The sequence below is a fragment of the Pogona vitticeps genome, chromosome 5 (genome assembly GCF_051106095.1).
Source record: "Pogona vitticeps strain Pit_001003342236 chromosome 5, PviZW2.1, whole genome shotgun sequence".
NCBI classification, from domain to species: Eukaryota; Metazoa; Chordata; class Lepidosauria; order Squamata; family Agamidae; genus Pogona; species Pogona vitticeps.
In genome coordinates this window covers 94,214,938-94,231,278 of record NC_135787.1, presented here as the reverse complement: position 1 = coordinate 94,231,278, position 16,341 = coordinate 94,214,938, and the positions used below count along the sequence as shown (strand labels likewise).

The 16,341-nt window shown below is 42.0% G+C and overlaps 2 protein-coding genes across 14 annotated transcripts in view; one reads left to right on the top strand and one right to left on the bottom strand.

Annotated features, from left to right (window-relative positions):
- Positions 1–8,522, bottom strand: part of TRMT44 (tRNA methyltransferase 44 homolog) — a 29,819-nt gene extending 21,297 nt beyond the window's left edge. The window contains exons 1-4 of one of the 8 annotated variants that reach the window (XM_020805773.3): positions 8,373–8,522; positions 4,109–4,226; positions 2,076–2,295; positions 323–391 (exon numbers count right to left, since the gene is read on the bottom strand). In XM_020805773.3, coding sequence (XP_020661432.2) covers positions 323–391; positions 2,076–2,295; positions 4,109–4,226; positions 8,373–8,394 — 429 coding nt within the window. In that variant the 5' untranslated portion in view covers positions 8,395–8,522. Of the gene's footprint in view, positions 1–322; positions 392–2,075; positions 2,296–4,108; positions 4,227–5,334; positions 5,639–6,973; positions 7,132–7,166; positions 7,576–8,372 lie in introns of those variants that run through there. The other 7 variants (XM_078394096.1, XM_020805771.3, XM_078394094.1 and 4 more) reach the window with 7 other exon arrangements.
- Positions 8,523–9,062: 540 nt separating this feature from the next.
- The window catches only part of ACOX3 (acyl-CoA oxidase 3, pristanoyl), a 41,244-nt gene continuing 33,965 nt past the window's right edge, over positions 9,063–16,341 (top strand). Inside the window, exons 1-5 of one of the 6 annotated variants that reach the window (XM_020805769.3) lie at positions 9,073–9,181; positions 10,526–10,631; positions 10,736–10,973; positions 12,039–12,272; positions 13,970–14,044. In XM_020805769.3, coding sequence (XP_020661428.2) covers positions 10,815–10,973; positions 12,039–12,272; positions 13,970–14,044 — 468 coding nt within the window. In that variant the 5' untranslated portion in view covers positions 9,073–9,181; positions 10,526–10,631; positions 10,736–10,814. Of the gene's footprint in view, positions 9,182–9,505; positions 9,734–9,841; positions 10,062–10,525; positions 10,632–10,678; positions 10,974–12,038; positions 12,273–13,969; positions 14,045–16,341 lie in introns of those variants that run through there. The other 5 variants (XM_073001017.2, XM_020805766.3, XM_078394093.1 and 2 more) reach the window with 5 other exon arrangements.

Sequence of the window (16,341 nt, the reverse complement as noted above, 5' to 3'; positions counted from 1 at the left end):
ACATTTTTTCTATGACCGTGCTTCGCAAGACTTTTTTTTATTTTCGCGGAACGAATTATAATCGTCTTGCGAGGCACCACTGTACTAGCAACCACTACTGTCCATTCCCCAGAATGAGCTGCACAGAATTACTTATCAGGGGGCTCAAAGTACTTTTTTTCTTCCTCCTCTGTCACCCATGAGTCACACATGAGTCACAAATAAGTTAAGGCCTCCCTCAAAGACCTCAACAATGTAGTCATTTACAAGCATTTTTTAAATTTTTTAAGATACATTAACTCATGCATATATTTTGACAACCAGGTTGTTAAACACTACATACCAGCAAATATGCAGCTATAGCAACATCTTCATATACAAACTTCTCAGGATTTGTTACTTCAGGCCAGACCTGCAAACAAAGAAACAAAGTGACCAGGCAGCTAACTGCAAAGCCTCACCACCATATACTGTTCTAAATAACCAGTACACACATCAATGTGTAAAAAATAAACATGCACATGAAAACAGATACATGATTTGTTTCTACAAAAACAAACACACAAATCTTACAGAGTTGTCTACCATCTCTTTATTAATGGAACTCAGACTGGCCCATCACATAACAGTGTAAAGAGAAGAAAAATGACTGAGAATCAGGGGTTTGCGGATTTTGTATGAGAGCATTATTCCTAACCTTTCCTTTAAGGACAGTTTGCATCTGCAGTTTCTGCCAATTTTCTCAACTGCTACACACTAAATTGACATTTATACTGAGCTGTCTACCACAATACTAAAAATCCTTGTTTCTAGACATATGCCCTTCAAGAACTCCCTTTTATGTCCAGCAGCACCTGGTTATATTTCTATTTTTCAAGCTTGATTTCCTTTTTGCTTGACCAAGAACTCCATTTTCCAAAGGAAGATTTCTTTTCTGTAGTGTTTTCCTTTAAACTGCTTGTCACCTATCCTGATAACCCTCTCAGACCCTCTGGTACCACCTGATCCCACAGTATATATTCTGTTCTTATGGTTTTGTAATCCTCAGTATCCTGGAGTGATCTGCCCTCTTCACCTTCCTTTTCAACTTCTTTTTACTTTTCTGTTGCTGAGAACTTTCTATTTTTGCAGTCAAAGGTTGTTGTGTTCATCTTTCTTGGGAATTGTCTACTTCCTTACAAATCTGACTGGCCACTGTTTCCAATCAGTTCGACAACAGATCTGACAGCTTCACTTAAGAAATGCAGAGCCACATACTCTCTACTGTGCTTCATGACCAACTACTCTACTACACAATGTACTCTATACCTGTATGAAAGTTACATTACTACATTTAATCTTAGCCAAAAGGCCAAGAAACAATATTCTGGTGTCTACTCGGATCATATAAATCTTATGACAGCTATACAAACTAGCTATATCAGACACATACAGCAATTACAAAGCATCCATCTTTTACATTGATAAGAACAGAGCTGGGCCAGTATTTTGTATATGTGGTCAGCAGCAGAGGTCTATTAAAAACAGTAAGTTCCAGTTAAATTAACTTTAGGGGTGGTAAAGGGAAGTAGTTTCCATGACGCACATTCCTCTTAAATTAAAAACAAAACAGATATAGTGGTGCCCCACTAGACGATTACCTCACAAATCGATGAATCCACATGACGATGAGTTTTTGAGATCGCTATAGCGCTTCGCAAAACAGTGTTTCCTATGGGCGATTTTTGCTATACGATGTTTCGGACCGTGCTTTGCAAGATGGGTTTTTTTTTGGTACCGATTTTCGCAAGACAATGATTTTGACAGCTGAGTCCGCAACTCGCAAAACAGGTGTTTTCAGGACCGTTTTTCGCAAGACAGCAATTTCAACAGCTGATCGGCGCTTTACAAAACGGTTTCTCTATGGGCGATTTTCGCAAAATGACGACGATTTGTCCCCATTGGAACACATTAAATGGATTTCAATGCATTCCAATGGGGAACCGCATTTCGCAAGACGATGCTTTTGCAAAACAGCGATTTTCACGGAAGAAATTAACATCGTCTTGCGGGGCACCACTGTATTAGAAAGAAAGTCTGACTGCTTTGCTATTTACCTTTACAATCCTTTTGTATTTTTCCTTTAGATCTTGATAAATTTTGCTGTATCTTGCCACAGAAATTAAAGAAAGTGTACTCTTGAATTCGCGCTTCATAATCTCTGTGGACCATTTAGCTAATTTAGATAGCAGCTCACTTCCAAGCCATGTTGTCTTAGGATATAAAATTCCATCTGAAATGTAGTTCTCTGGAGATGACAGTAAAATTGATATGGACCTTCATCCAGAAAAAAAGTATATATATCAGAACAATTTGATGATAAAACATTCTTTCTTGTCTCATGCTGCAGACCAATTTGGTGTAATTTAAGGATTTAGAAGAGGGATTCCCAACATGGGTTATGAAGCAGGACATTTAGAGGTATGCGAAAAAACTGAATAATGGTGGGAAAGGGACATACATCAAGAGTGTAAGACAAAATACAAGTCAAAAGTCGTGAAATTAATTGAATGTTATGATGAATCATAGAGCAGGTTTTTCTTTCTTATTTAACCTATTTGACTGACAGCCCCATTCCCTCACTTTGTTATTTTGGCAAATGATGGGGAGTTCCTTCCTAAAAAATGTGTTGTGAACATGCCACTACTGTGTGCACGTTCAGTAGCATGCCCCTCACAGGCTCAGCTTTCATTCTTCTCCACTTTTTGAACATGTGAGTGCTATCATGCCAGTACTAATATATATACAAGTGGACATCTCAGTCAGTCCTAAGTCCAGTAGACATATAAATTACAAAAATTTGCTGATATGAAGAGTACAGTTTAAGAAAATGGGGTCCACATATGACTGGAACCACTGATTTAGAAAATTGCCTAGTTTATTTTGACATAGTTACCTCAATCAGAACAGTACTTGTTCCTCTCAGAAGAGACAGATGGGTCTGTTCTGGCTGCAGACAGTTATAACTTTGTCTCACAACATTTGTTATTCATACTAAAAAAGATTAAAAAATAAAGTACATTCTGCCCTTTCACTGCAGTCACAACATGGAAGGAAGTTTACAGTAACTTAAAAATAGGCACAAACCCCTAGTAATTACATTTTAAATACAACAGAGTAGTAGCAATAAATAATTTGTTAAAACCAAAGATGGGCATGAATCACCAGTTCAGTAGTTCTTGCTGGTTTGTCTGTCAGTTGAATAGGTATTCTGAGGTTCCAAGCTCCACTTCCTGCAGCGGACATGCACTCCGAGGCAGTGCCATGGCTTCTCTGCCCTGCCGCCTCCAAGTGCTGCCTCTGAGTCTGCGCCTGCTGGAGGAAGCAGGGCCGAGAACTGCAAAACACCTGTTGGACCGATGGATGAACCAGCACAAACTATGGAACCAGAGGTCTGTTCCCATCTCTAGTTAAAATTATTCAACATGACAAATAAAATTTCTGTTGGAATAAAAATGTTTGAGAGAAGGCTGGGTTTGCATAAGTAAATTACTTGGGGAAGGACATTGCACAGTTTGGATGGAGCCATAGAAAGTACTGTCAGGCATTGCAATTATTCATGCCTTCACCACTGTTGTGTTATCGAAAAGAACCTGACCAAAGTAGAAGGATGCAGTTCAACCACATACAGAAGCTACAAGTTGCTCATCCCAATAAAGAGCTTTAAAAATTAATAACAAGCCCTCACCACTGTGTTAGTTAATGGGGGGGGGGAACAAATTAGAAGCCAGTATAGCTGTATGGGCTATATATCCTCTGGGGTCAAGCCCTCACCAGAAGCCTTGCTGCCACACTTATCAGCAGCTGAAGTTCCCAGAGACATTAATACATTAATGCAATAATACAGTCTAGACATAACTAAGATATGTGTCACCATGTCCACTTCAACCTTCCTAATTTGTATTTAAATATGTTTTAAGCTTCAGAGAACCACAGGATAACTGAATCACAAACTGTAAAATCCAACAAATGTAAAAAAAAAGTTTTACTCATATAGTTTACGTAATTCTTCTGATCTGAAAACACAGTGAAATAATTCCACAAGATTTGCTAATTAAACAAGACACAAAATAATGTTTGTAGCACTCACCATTCCTTGTCTTGTATATGCTGAAGTCGAATTTGGTAAACATTACAGATCTTGACTTTGTATTTGCCTTCATGGGTTTGCTCCAATGGCAAAAAGGTTACAATCCCATTATCAATATCTGTAAATATGTATAAACTGTAATAATTTGATTTACTCAAACAATAGTTGAAAAGTAAAGTAAATAATACTTATGATTTTTTTATCCTTTTAATTACTGTGTCCTTTTGGTACTCCATAAAAATAACGTTTCAGGGGAGGCTAGTATCACCACCCCAACTGTACATGACAATCAAGACCAACAGGAAGTGAAGCCCTCAAAATTAATTTACAGCAATGGTAATACCACAGACTGAATGATCACAGTCTCACAGTATGTGCTACTAGCTTTACAGATAGTGGCAAACTGATTTGAAAAACAGCATGAGAGACACCTATAAACCATTATATTATTAGGGAAAAAGAAATGTCAAAAGCTGGGGTTCACAGTTTTGTCCTAGTACTATAATTCTAACAAAAATCTTTTGAACATATATTTTTATTTATTTATTTATTTGATTTATATCCCGCCCATCTGGTCTGGTCGACCACTCTGGGCGGCTTCCAATAAGGTGTATATACATCATACCAATGAGACAATTTAAGATTATGTTGAGATAAAGAAAGACAGTAATGTTCCTTATTATTGGTTTTTAAAGTTGAAAGAGGAAAATGGCATTTAACTAACGTATTTAAAGAAGACAAGACAGGACAAGAAAGAAAACCAGTTCAACAGCAAACTGCCTGATTTGTGTCAAAAACAAACAGCTGGTTTTGGGTGAAAACCCATCTTCTTCAGCTGTGCACCACGTTCTTGTGGGTAGGTCCAAAATTATATGCTTTTATTAAATATTATTAACAGGGCTTGAAAAATTTTAGAATGCCTCACCAGTCAGTCAAAAATTTCACCAGTCAGCATGCCTGGACTATGGCCTTGCAATTTATTGGGACTCACTGATTTATACTCTCAGACTTGGGTTGCTTTATTACCTGCATGCCTGTAGGGTCATGAAGCTTGTACAGTGGTGCCTCGCAATATGAAATTAATCTGTTCCATGGTTAATGCCGTCTAGCGAAAATTTCGTCTTGTGAAGCGAGTTTTCCAATAGGAATGCACTGAAATTTAATTAATGCATTCCTATGGGGGGAAAAGTCAGAAACAAACAAAAAATTAAAATAAAGTCACTTACTAGGTACTACAGACTGAGCCCGGCTCCTCACAGTGCCTTGGTAGCCCCCGAAAAGCCGGAAAAAGAGTGCCAACAACTGAGAGCCTGGACCCAGCAGGCAGGCAGCAGCCATTTTGTGCTCTTCTCCGCTCCCTCCCCGCCTCACAGCTGATCGGCGCTGGGTCTTAGAAGCTCCCCTGGGCCTGCCCAGCACCGAAAAAGAGCTGGAAATAAATAATTGTGCTTTCTCCCCTGCCCATCTTGCGAAGCAGGGCCATAGGAACATTAGTCTTGTGAGGTACCAAAACCCTATTTATTTATTTATTTATTTATTTATTTATTGGACTTATATACCGCCCCATAGCGCTACAAGCACTCTCCGGGCGGTTTACAATTTTTAATTATACAGGCTACACATTGCCCCCCCAGCAAGCTGGGTACTCATTTTACCGACCTCGGAAGGATGGAAGGCTGAGTCAACCTTGAGCCGGCTACCTGGGATTCGAACCCCAGGTCGTGAGCACAGTTTTAGCTGCAGTACAGCGTTTTAACCACTGCGCCACGAGGCGCATGTAGCGGGTTTTTCATGCCGCAAGGCATTCGTCTTGCAAGGCACCACTGTATTTTGAATGCCTTTCTTTTGAATGTCTCCAGCAAAAATAAAACTGAAAGCAAAAGTGTCTTGAGGAGCCACGGTTCCCTTCCACCCCAGGACGTGTCCTCGTTCGGTTGAAATTGGGAGCAGGGAATCTCCATATTCTCCAGCATGGGACTACTCTACATTCTCCTGCAGAGTTAAATCTCTATGTGCGCCTCAAACTCTCTTCTTGTGAGAAGAGGGCTGTTTTCCTTTTGCAATGGGAGAGGCGAGGGGAGGACTGCAGGATTAGAGAGAGAGACAGGTGGAGGGGAAGGAGGCAGGGAGGGAGGGAGCTGTGAGTCATCATCCAGCAGCATTTTTCACTCATCACAGATGAGTGAACGAGTGCATTTTTCAAGCCCTGATTATTAAGGAATATTAAATGTCATTAAGGAGAACAAAACAAATGCATATGTATTGTTTTGGAGACCACACAATCTTTTCCTGATTTTTTCTGAATTGTGTAAGACACCATAGAATGGCCAGCTAGGGCATCAACTGAAAAACACTGTGAGTTCTTGAACATCATGGACTCCTGACACCAGACAAGCAGTACTGCATGCTGAGGAAAGCATCAGGGAGAGCACTGCAAGTTGGACTCATCCTATGACAGTGAGTATGTCTTCTATAACTGATTTACACAGACATGCTCTGAAAATAATTCAGGAAACATGGAAAAGGCCACATTTCTCTAAGCGCTAAATAACCAGGCTCCCCAGACAGGTTTCCAGTATTTCAGTCACACACATACACTTATTTCTTCTGCATTGGGACCTGACTGGGAAATTTAGTACCAGTTCTTACAAACTATTTTTGTATAGGCTTATCTTCACACATGGCAACAATTTACATAAAACAGGAATATAGTGTTTGCCACGTGATGCTCAAACCCTTTTCTTACATAAAAACTGGAATATGGGATTTACAATCTGAAGTTAAAATTCTGATGGTGAAGCTTTCATCTACAGGGGGCAGTAGCACTTTCTATCTACATCAGCATGCTTCAATCCATGCACTGACCTCTGTGAATACTGTATAATCCTCTCATGCTGCTGATTGCCACAATCAGTTCTGTCATAGAAAGCTACCAGCCACAATATGTAACAAAAAAGGGACCTCTGGCATAGTTCCACTTCCGGGCACACAAAAGGGCAAGGTCTGGGGAACTCCCTCGCAGGAGGCGGCCCTGCCACGCTTCCCCTCGCGAAGTCACCTTTTATCACCAACTCCTCCTCAGGCGCGATGGGGCTGCCTTTGGGGACAAGGGTCCTGAGCACCACCTCCAGCTGCTGGTGCTGCTGCTCCTCGGGACCTTCGAGACCGAGGACCTCATTATAGCCCTCCGAGGAGCAGAAAGCTTCCCAAGCAGCCTCCAGCACCGATTGCCGGGAGAGTCCGGGAGTCCCTTCTCCGCCGGCTCCAGGCCGAGGCCGGGCTACTCCTCGGGAGTCCTCCAAGCGAGCGCCGGACAACCGCTTGTTTGCCACCTGGGGCTTCTCCAGCCACACGCTGACGGCCGCCCAGAAACCCTCAGGAAGGAGCTGGTGCGGGTCTTTAAGAACCGCTTTCCCTAAGACCTCCATGATGGAGGGCAGCCCAGACTACCGGGCGGGGAAAGGATGACGTCACACTCGGAGCGCGAGAATTTCCAGAGTTACGAAAAAGAGTAGAAAGGCATCTCACTGTCTCTATACAGTACAGTGTTTCCGGGATTCCGGTCGAAAACCGATTTATTTCCCTTGCGGAAATTCACAGGGAAAAGCGGATACGTTAACGTAACTAGACTGAGTAACAGCTTTTTAAGTCCAAAGCAAGAAAGAAGGACGCTTATTCTGCTTTTTAACGAGATATTTCCTGGAAGTGATCTTTGCTGTTACTTCCAGAGTCATTCAAATTCGATGGCAAGTTGCTAGAGCCACGATGCTCTGAAGCAAGTTTTATTCAAACTAACTAATGGGGATATTCAACAAGCAGGTAATGATTGCTACGACATACATTTATGTGAGAAACCGCGACTGAAATAAGTTGCTCAAACAGTAGCATGGAGCAAAATCACCAAAGATTTTCCGACTGTCTTAAAGATCAATAAAATCAATTATGGCTTAAACTTTGGTGGATTTGAGTCAACTTCACCAAGGGACCTGGGCCTTCTCTTACACTGTTGATGACACGCCATCAAATCGATTGTCACACTTCTCGCAGGTGGTTTACTAGCCTCTTCTGAAGCTCTCTATTCAGCCAGCATCTCACACTTGATGGATATGTAACTATGCCAGGATATTCACATTATCAGCATGGCTTGGTGAACGGCCATTTATGTGCATTTCAGAGTTCATATAGTACTACTGCCACAGCGAGCACCTTTTGCATCGCATTGCCTTCCTCTTGTACCCCACCTCATGTCCCCGTAGATACAAACCTGCCAACGGGGCATTGGACATAGCGAGGTCGTCCGTCGCCTTAAGGCTCTAGGGTTTTGGGTGTTCTAACAGGGCAGAAAATTCTCAATTATTTACTTTGTTATTATATTTTTCCTGTTGAGGTGGTTATAGGATTTTCTGCGTCGTTTTCACCCCCTCCCCTTTCAGGCTCTCCTCCAATGTCTTGGGCCAACCCCAGGGCGCTAGCTCGGGGCGCTCCTGGACGCCTCTGAGCGAGGGGGACTCTAGCCTGTGAAAGGGCGCGCCATTTGTTAGCCTTTCAAGCACCATCCATGATTCTTGGTCGTGTTCTTTCAACAGTGCTTCCTTGGGAATGGGCTGCTTCATTCCGCACGGCCGGGCGGACGGCAATCCCTCGCCGCCTCCGCCCTGGGAGCAGGCGGGGAGGGCTCTTTCCCTTCCCGATCCACCTCGGGGGCCCAAGCTGTTTGGAGACGCGCGAAGAGCCCAGGGAAGCTTGCGCGGACGCTTCTCCTTCAACCCCGCGGCCTCCAGCTGCCGCCTGCGTCGTCAGGCTTTCTTTCGGGACCTCTGTGAAACGAAGCGGGGGCGGAGAGAACCCGAAACCCTCCCCGGCGCGGCCCTCGCCTTCTCCGAGCCGGGGCTGCCCTGCACGCGACTTAACGGCCACGGGAGAGGGCTCCGCCGCGCTCTCGCCCTTTGGCCCCGCTCGAGAGTCGAAGCGGGGAAGTCGGAGGCCGACCCGGAAGCTGGGAGGCGCTCGCGAGGAGCTCGCGCGGGGAAGCGAGGCGGCGCAGACGCGGAGGGCGCGCGCTGAAGGACTCAGGTGACGGGGCGCCGGGAATGAGGCGGGAATCTGCGCGCGGCTTGCGAAGGGGGCGCGGGGTGGGGGGGCGGGGGGGGGAGAGGGGGAGCTGCTCCTTTGCCAGGAGGGAGCGAGGGGAGGCTTCTTCCCTTCTGTGTCCTGCCCCGATCACAGGGGGGCGGGAGAATCCCGGGGCTCCTTGGGGTCATCTGTGTCTCGGCGGGCAAAGTATGACGGGGTCAGTCAGGGACAACGGGGGGGTGTCCTTCTCTCAGAACTAGAAGGCAACAATATGGTGCCGTATTTTGCAGTTCTGGGAACCCTTTCCTGGAAGGAAGACGTGGGATGTAGCTGGGTTTGCTTTTAAGCAAATACGTTCTTGATTGCGTTGTCACTCAGAATAGATAAGGAACCTCGACTTTGGAGTTTCCTGCCCGTCGGTGTTATCAGGATGATGGAGGGAGGTCGAAAAATCGGTCTGGGGAGTAAACATGAGGCTGCACTTTGTTCTGCTTAACCATCCTTTGTAGCTTTCTGGGGGCAAGGAGCAGATTGCCAGATTCTGACTACAGTGTGTGTAGTACAGTATTAAATCTCTTAATTAGAATTTTGTTTCTATACTGTATATGGCATAATCTCTGGTTCCCTCTAGTGGCCAGTTCTAGACATATGTATTTCCTGTTTTTTATTTTTTCATTTAATATTTTCAGGATGTGGATAAGTGAAACCGCAGATACTGATTCCTTGATCACAGTGGTCCTATAAATAATTTATATGCAGATATCTCAAGTTTAATTATTAGGATCTTCAAATTAAGGATTTCCAACTAAAGAGATAAGAAGACATCTACAGTACTTGATATGCTGGAGATTTCTTTCAGTGTGGATAATAAGTTAGCTTGGTTAGTTCCATGATACTTGTTATTATTTGTGGTCAGCTTCCTCCAGTCTGTGCTGTGGCATCTTGGGTCTCATGGTGTTCACATTGCTGGTTTAATTCTGAGAAGAAGGTGAAATTAATAAGAGCTCTTCAGAGAGCATTGCGCTTCTGTATTGTTTATTGACACCTCCTGGAACTTTTGTAGAACTTTTGTAGAAGTTTCAACTTGTTTCAGTTCAGGTTTCCCAATAACACTTCCTAGTTCTTGTAGTGTAGCAGAAGAGGGAGAGGGTACTGTTTTTCTTTCTTTCACCTGAGCATGTGTGTGATGGGTAACTGTTATTCTCATACAGTATTATTGGATCCTCCAAAGATGTGGGGTAACGGATGATAACTGCAAGGACTAGATACAAAGAAGAGCTGTAGTTGCTTGATCTTCAGTAGTGTTTGATCCACAGTAACGCATGATACCTTGGTCTCTTCTAGGACTCATATAACACTGTGGTGCACCTGTGTTTCTTTGCTCTTGTATCATAAGGACTGGATCAGAAGCCAGTTTATGAACATTAAATAAGGACTGTCACTATAGCAGGTCCAGTATAGGAAATGTATTTTTTATTAACATGTACATACTTCTAACCTCTGGTTCTTGCCAGCTGAAGCAATCATCCATTGTTTTTGTCCTCTGTTCTCCAGAAGTGTTTGTTAAATCTTTCAAAACTGGTGTATTCAAGTGTAATAGTTTGGAGATCCAAAACAATTATTGTGTGTCACAATGGCCTCTTCCTCTGACCTGAAAAAGCCCTGCCCTCTGAACACATCATTGCTTCCAGACCTACCTAATGGACCACTCTGTGCCTACCGGAAAAAAGCATCTTTTAATTGGAAGGAGATGGCCCTGTTTATAGAAGAGGATGATCTCATCAGATTTAAGGTACAACTTATTTATTATTTATTTATCTCACTAATAGAACTTAAGGGGGCTTACAGTTTAATAACCCAAGTACAATTAAAAATATAAAAGGGTATAACAAATTAAAGCTCAATTTGAAAACACACTAGTGAAGAAAATACGGCAACAACCTGGTGAAACACCATCCCTCTTTTAGCAAACAGCCAGTTGTTGAAGGCCTGCTAAGTAGGAAGCAGGAAATGTTGGCCGTTTCGGTTTTGATAAAGATACATCTGGCTGGACAAGTTGACTCTCATGTATTAAAGGTAAAGGTTCCCCTTGACGATTTTTGTCCAGTCGTGTTCGACTCTAGGGGACGGTGCTCATCCCCGTTTCCAAGCCATAGAGCCAGCGTTTTGTCCGAAGACAATCTTCCGTGGTCACATGGCCAGTGCGACTTAGACACGGAACGCTGTTACCTTCCCACCGAGGTGGTCCCTATTTATCTACTTGCATTTGCATGCTTTCGAACCGCTAGGTTGGCGGGAGCTGGGACAAGCGACGGGAGCTCACTCCATCGTGTGGATTCGATCTTACGACTGCTTGGTCTTCTGACCCTGCAGCACAGGCTTCTGCAGTTTAGCCCGCAGCGCCACCATGTCCTCTCATGTATTAGGTATTATCAAATTTATGTGACAGGTGAGGTACAGGTGTCTCAGATGGAATGGGCAAAGTTGGAATTTACTATCCTGGTATTAGAGATGAGACTTACATAGTACCCTTGCTAGATCACTTCTCTCTTAAACTGAGTGTTTTTATTCCTTAAAACCATGTTATTAGTTCACAATGCCACAAAACATACTGTACTCAGCATGCAGCTCATAAGAGCTGCTTCAGTTTCTTAAACTATGGCAATATGCCTCTAAACGTCGTGCCATTTATGCAACTGTGCAACAGGATTCTAACAATTGATTTTTAAATATTTTGTTCGTGTACTTTGCTTGCCACATGGGGGAAATGTTTACAAATTCTTAAATGTGAAGAAGAAGAATAAGTATGCCTCAGACCTGACTTGTTCACGAATTCTTATATTTGTCTTCCTTAAAGAATAAAATATTCTCAGCTCTTGAAAATGATCCTCTTTTTGCTCGTGTTGCTGGAGAAGAATTATCACTCGAGAAATATCGTGAATTAACCTTCCTTCGCTGTAGAAGGCTCTTTGAATATGATTTTCTAAGGCTAGAAGAAATAATAGAGAAACCATTAAAACTCGTGGTGCTGATTACTTGCCTTGGGATGTATGATTGGTCTCTTGGAGCCAAATATTTGCTCAATTCCCAGGTATGAAATAAAGGTGTAACCCTTGCTATAACTATTTTTGTAGCCTTAAACCACTACCAAAAGTGGGTCAATTTGTTTTATTGTAAGAATTAAGTGTTGTTTTAAATTTTAAAGCTCTATGTGGTTTGGATGACTTTATCCATATCAGCCTGCTTCAGTTTCAGATTAGTAATGGAAACCCATATTACAGTGGTGCCTCGCTTAACGATTGCTTCATTTAACAAAAAATTCGCTTAACAATGGCTTTTTCGGAGTGATCTTGCGCTCCATTTAACGATTTTCCCTATGAGCGATTTTCGCTTAACGTTTTTGGTTTTAGGTCCCCCGTTTCGCTTAACGTTTTTTTTTGACAGCCCCGTTTTTTGCTATTTTTAAAATGTTCTAAAATGTTTAAAAAGTGTTTAAAATGCTTGGAATCGTTAGTGCACCTAATAAAACCTTCGTTAAATTAATTTGGCTTTGTTCTGAGTCTTTTTAAATTTTTTGTGAATTTTTTTCACCATTGAAATGCATTGAATAGGTTTCAATGCATTTCAATTGGGGAACCGCGTTTCACTTAAAGATGTTTCCTATGGCAATTTTCGCTTAAGGACGGCAATCCCTTCCTATTGGAACGGATTATCCGGTTTTCAATGCATCTCTATGGGAAAACGCGTTTCCCTTAACGATGTTTTCCCATAGCGTGGTTTTTTTTTTTGGAACCAATTAAAATCGTTAAGCGAGGCACCACTGTATTTGCTTGAGCATAAGAAACAGGGCTTTCCCCATGACTCTGCCATAACACAATGGTCTTCTACTTTCAGGCCTGTCAATGCAAGCTTATTGGGAAGTTTTGAGGATCTTTTGTTTTTTATCTTCTTTTTTTCTTCTTTTCTTTTTTTGTCTGATTAGATTTTTATTGGCTTGCCTTAGTTTTTCACTGCAGTTGCATCCTGGACTGAATGTTTTTACTGCTTGTGTTTGTTGGTATTTCTGTTTTATTATTGAATTTTTAAAAAATGTAATATACCTGGTGGTGAGGTTGCCATTAAAGATAACCTGCAAATATTCTAAATAGAGATGAGCACAAACCATGTTTTCCTCCACCGCTTTCTCCATGTGATCACCCATTCACTGACAGCAGCACATGCTTCCCTCCTCCACCTCCTCTGGTGTCCGGCCACTCAGATGAGTGGGGGGGGGCAGGGAAGCCCATGGTGCAGCTGGTGAGTGGATGATTGTGCAGAGGAGGGAACCTGCTGCTGCCAGTGAGTGGATGATGGTGTGGAGGAGGTGGGGGAGGGAAGTGTGCAGTGCCCGCAGAACCACGGTTTGTGCACATCTGTAATTCTAAAGAAATAACGTAGAATTCTGTATGGCCAGAACTATGAATTTTACTTTTAAAAAGTAACTTATTACTTTATTGTGTTGCTCTATTTTTGATTCTTATTATATAAGTCATATTTATATGTTATGTAGTACATATTCTGCATGGAGGAGGGAGCTTTTTGCCTTTATATATATTGTTTACTTGCCCTCTTGACATACTGCTGACAGAAGAAATCAGGTATTGATTGAAAGCAGTCCAGAGAATAAGGAACTAGTCTGGAGGTTTTTATTATTGTGCATTCCTTTTGAATCTTTTTTTCTCTCCTTTCTGTTTCTCTGTCCATTTTTTCTTGTCACTTATTCATATCAGTTCCTTCTCTTGATTGCAGGTATTCAAAGGTGCAATTGAGAGTGCAGGCTCTGACAAGCATGCTGAATTTATTAAACAGAATGAAAATATGGAGGTACTTATAAAAAAAGGTTTTATTAATTTTATTTAAAATAATTAATTTAGCTCTAATTTAAATTAATGCTGTTGCTGTAACTTAAAGTTCTTGTTGAATGCAGAAGTAGTTTTTTCTTACTTCCTGGGTCTGTTCTATGTTATTGAAAAACATATATTATTTCTAATTTAATGTTCTTTTGCACTCAGTTTTCATATTTATTTGTTAAGAAATTATTATAGACTATTACAGAAGCTCAGTGGTTTAGGTATCTGGCTATGGAGCCAGAGATTAGGTGGTCAATTCCCCACTGCCTCTTGCAGTAAGGGCCAGCCCGTGTAGTCATGGATAAGCTGCACAATCTGGGGATGCCTCTAGAAGAAAGGAATGTGTATTCTCTACCTTGAAAACACTGGAAAGGGTCGCCATAAGTAGGAATCAGCTTAACAGCACACAATACATTATACAGTGGTGCCTCGCTTAACGGGCGCCCCGTTTAACAATGAAATTGCATAGCGATTAAGAATTTGCGATCGCTTTTGTGATCGCTTTGCGATGTTCCCTATAGGGAAAAATCGCTTTGCGATGATCGGTACCCTGTTTCAGTTACCAATTATCGCATAGCGATGTTTTTAGAACAGTTGATCGGCGGTTCCAAAATGGCCACCGGGTAAAAAAAATGGCCACCCGCTGTGTTTTGGGATGGATTCCTCGCATACTGGGCAGCGAAAATGGCCGCCGTATGGAGGATTTTCGCTTTAAGGTGAGTCTGAAGCCCATAGGAACGCATTGAAGGGGTTTCAATGCATTCCTATGGGCTTTTAAAAATCGCATAGCGACAAAATCGCTTTGCAGCGATTTTTGCTGCACGGATTATCGTCGCTATGCGAGGCACCACTGTACAACAATATTTATTTATTTATTTATTTCATTTATATCCCGCCTATCTGGTTGGGTCAGGACCACTCTAGGCGGCTAACAGTCATAAAAATACAGTGCAAGTATATAAACAATTTAAATAAAAAAAAAACGATACACAGAGTGAGAGAGACAATAAAAGTAAAAAGAAAAGAAGAAAGAAAAGGCGTCAGGAATTATTTGACGGGAAGGCCTGCCGCAACATCCATGTCTTTAATTGTTTCTTAAAGATACCCAGCGAGGGAGCCCCGCAAATCTCAGGAGGTAGATTGTTCCAGATGCGAGGATCAACATATAGATGTCATATGAGAGATAAAAGGCAGTGCTTCAAAAAAGTTTACAGTTCTTCACATCTCCACAGAGATGGAGTTTTTCTTTAACATAGTGTGTGTCAACACTTAACTGTTGAGATAATAACAATCTTGCATGCTTTCCAACACTGGGTATCAGTGACAGGGAGACTTTTATGACCTAAAGGGATTCACCTATTGATAAAGTTCATTTTCCCGCCTCTGGCTTGTCCCTCCTCTCTTTGTTTGTTTGTCTCTCTCCTTCCCCTTTCCTGACCTCCGAACATGTAGGAAGCATGGAGGGGTCGCTCCAATGTGTGGAGACTTCCATTTTTCTTATTTTTCTACTGACTTTAACTATAAACAGGAACTATAAGTAAAGATACCATTTTTTCCACTTAAAGTGTTTCCAGAGTGAATTTTTTAGCATATAAAATGCTGGTCACTGTGAAAAGGGTGGGCTGCTCCCTTTCAGAAATTGTGAAATAACTCAGGCATCCATATACAGGAGCTGCAGTCTGGATTGAGTCACCTTTTGAGTAGTGGGATTGGAGCAATATTATCCTGGGTTTTTCAAGAGTTCTGTGCATAATCATTTGGAGAATCCTCTTGGGTTATTTTCTCCAGTGTAAGTGCAGTGGCATTTTATGATACTAGGTTAATGCTTTGCTACCTATATTGATAGTAGCATAAAACAACAAAGAGGATTCTGGACAATATACGTCTATGTTCTTAAGGAATAACTACTACATTTGTCTCCTTTTTTCCTTCATTATTAACCTTAAGTTACTTATTTCTCTTAATTAAGAAGGGCAAAGGCTTTGTTTCTTATTCAAGTAATCTATAGTGAACAGTTAGTTTGGATTTGTTTTGAAAAGTCACCTCAGCTCTTATCTTTCTTTTCAACTTCCAGGAGAATGTAGAAAGGCATGGGAGGGGGCCTAATTGCTTTGCAACAGGGGTGGGTATCACAGTGACACACTATCAAGTCCCCATAGAATTCAGTTGTTTTTATCTGTTTAAAAAGGGGGGGATTGCCTTGTGCCATCTAGGGAACCTTCAGAGCAATTTCACCATGTTTTCGAAGGCTCTCAGCAATTCTGAATCCTT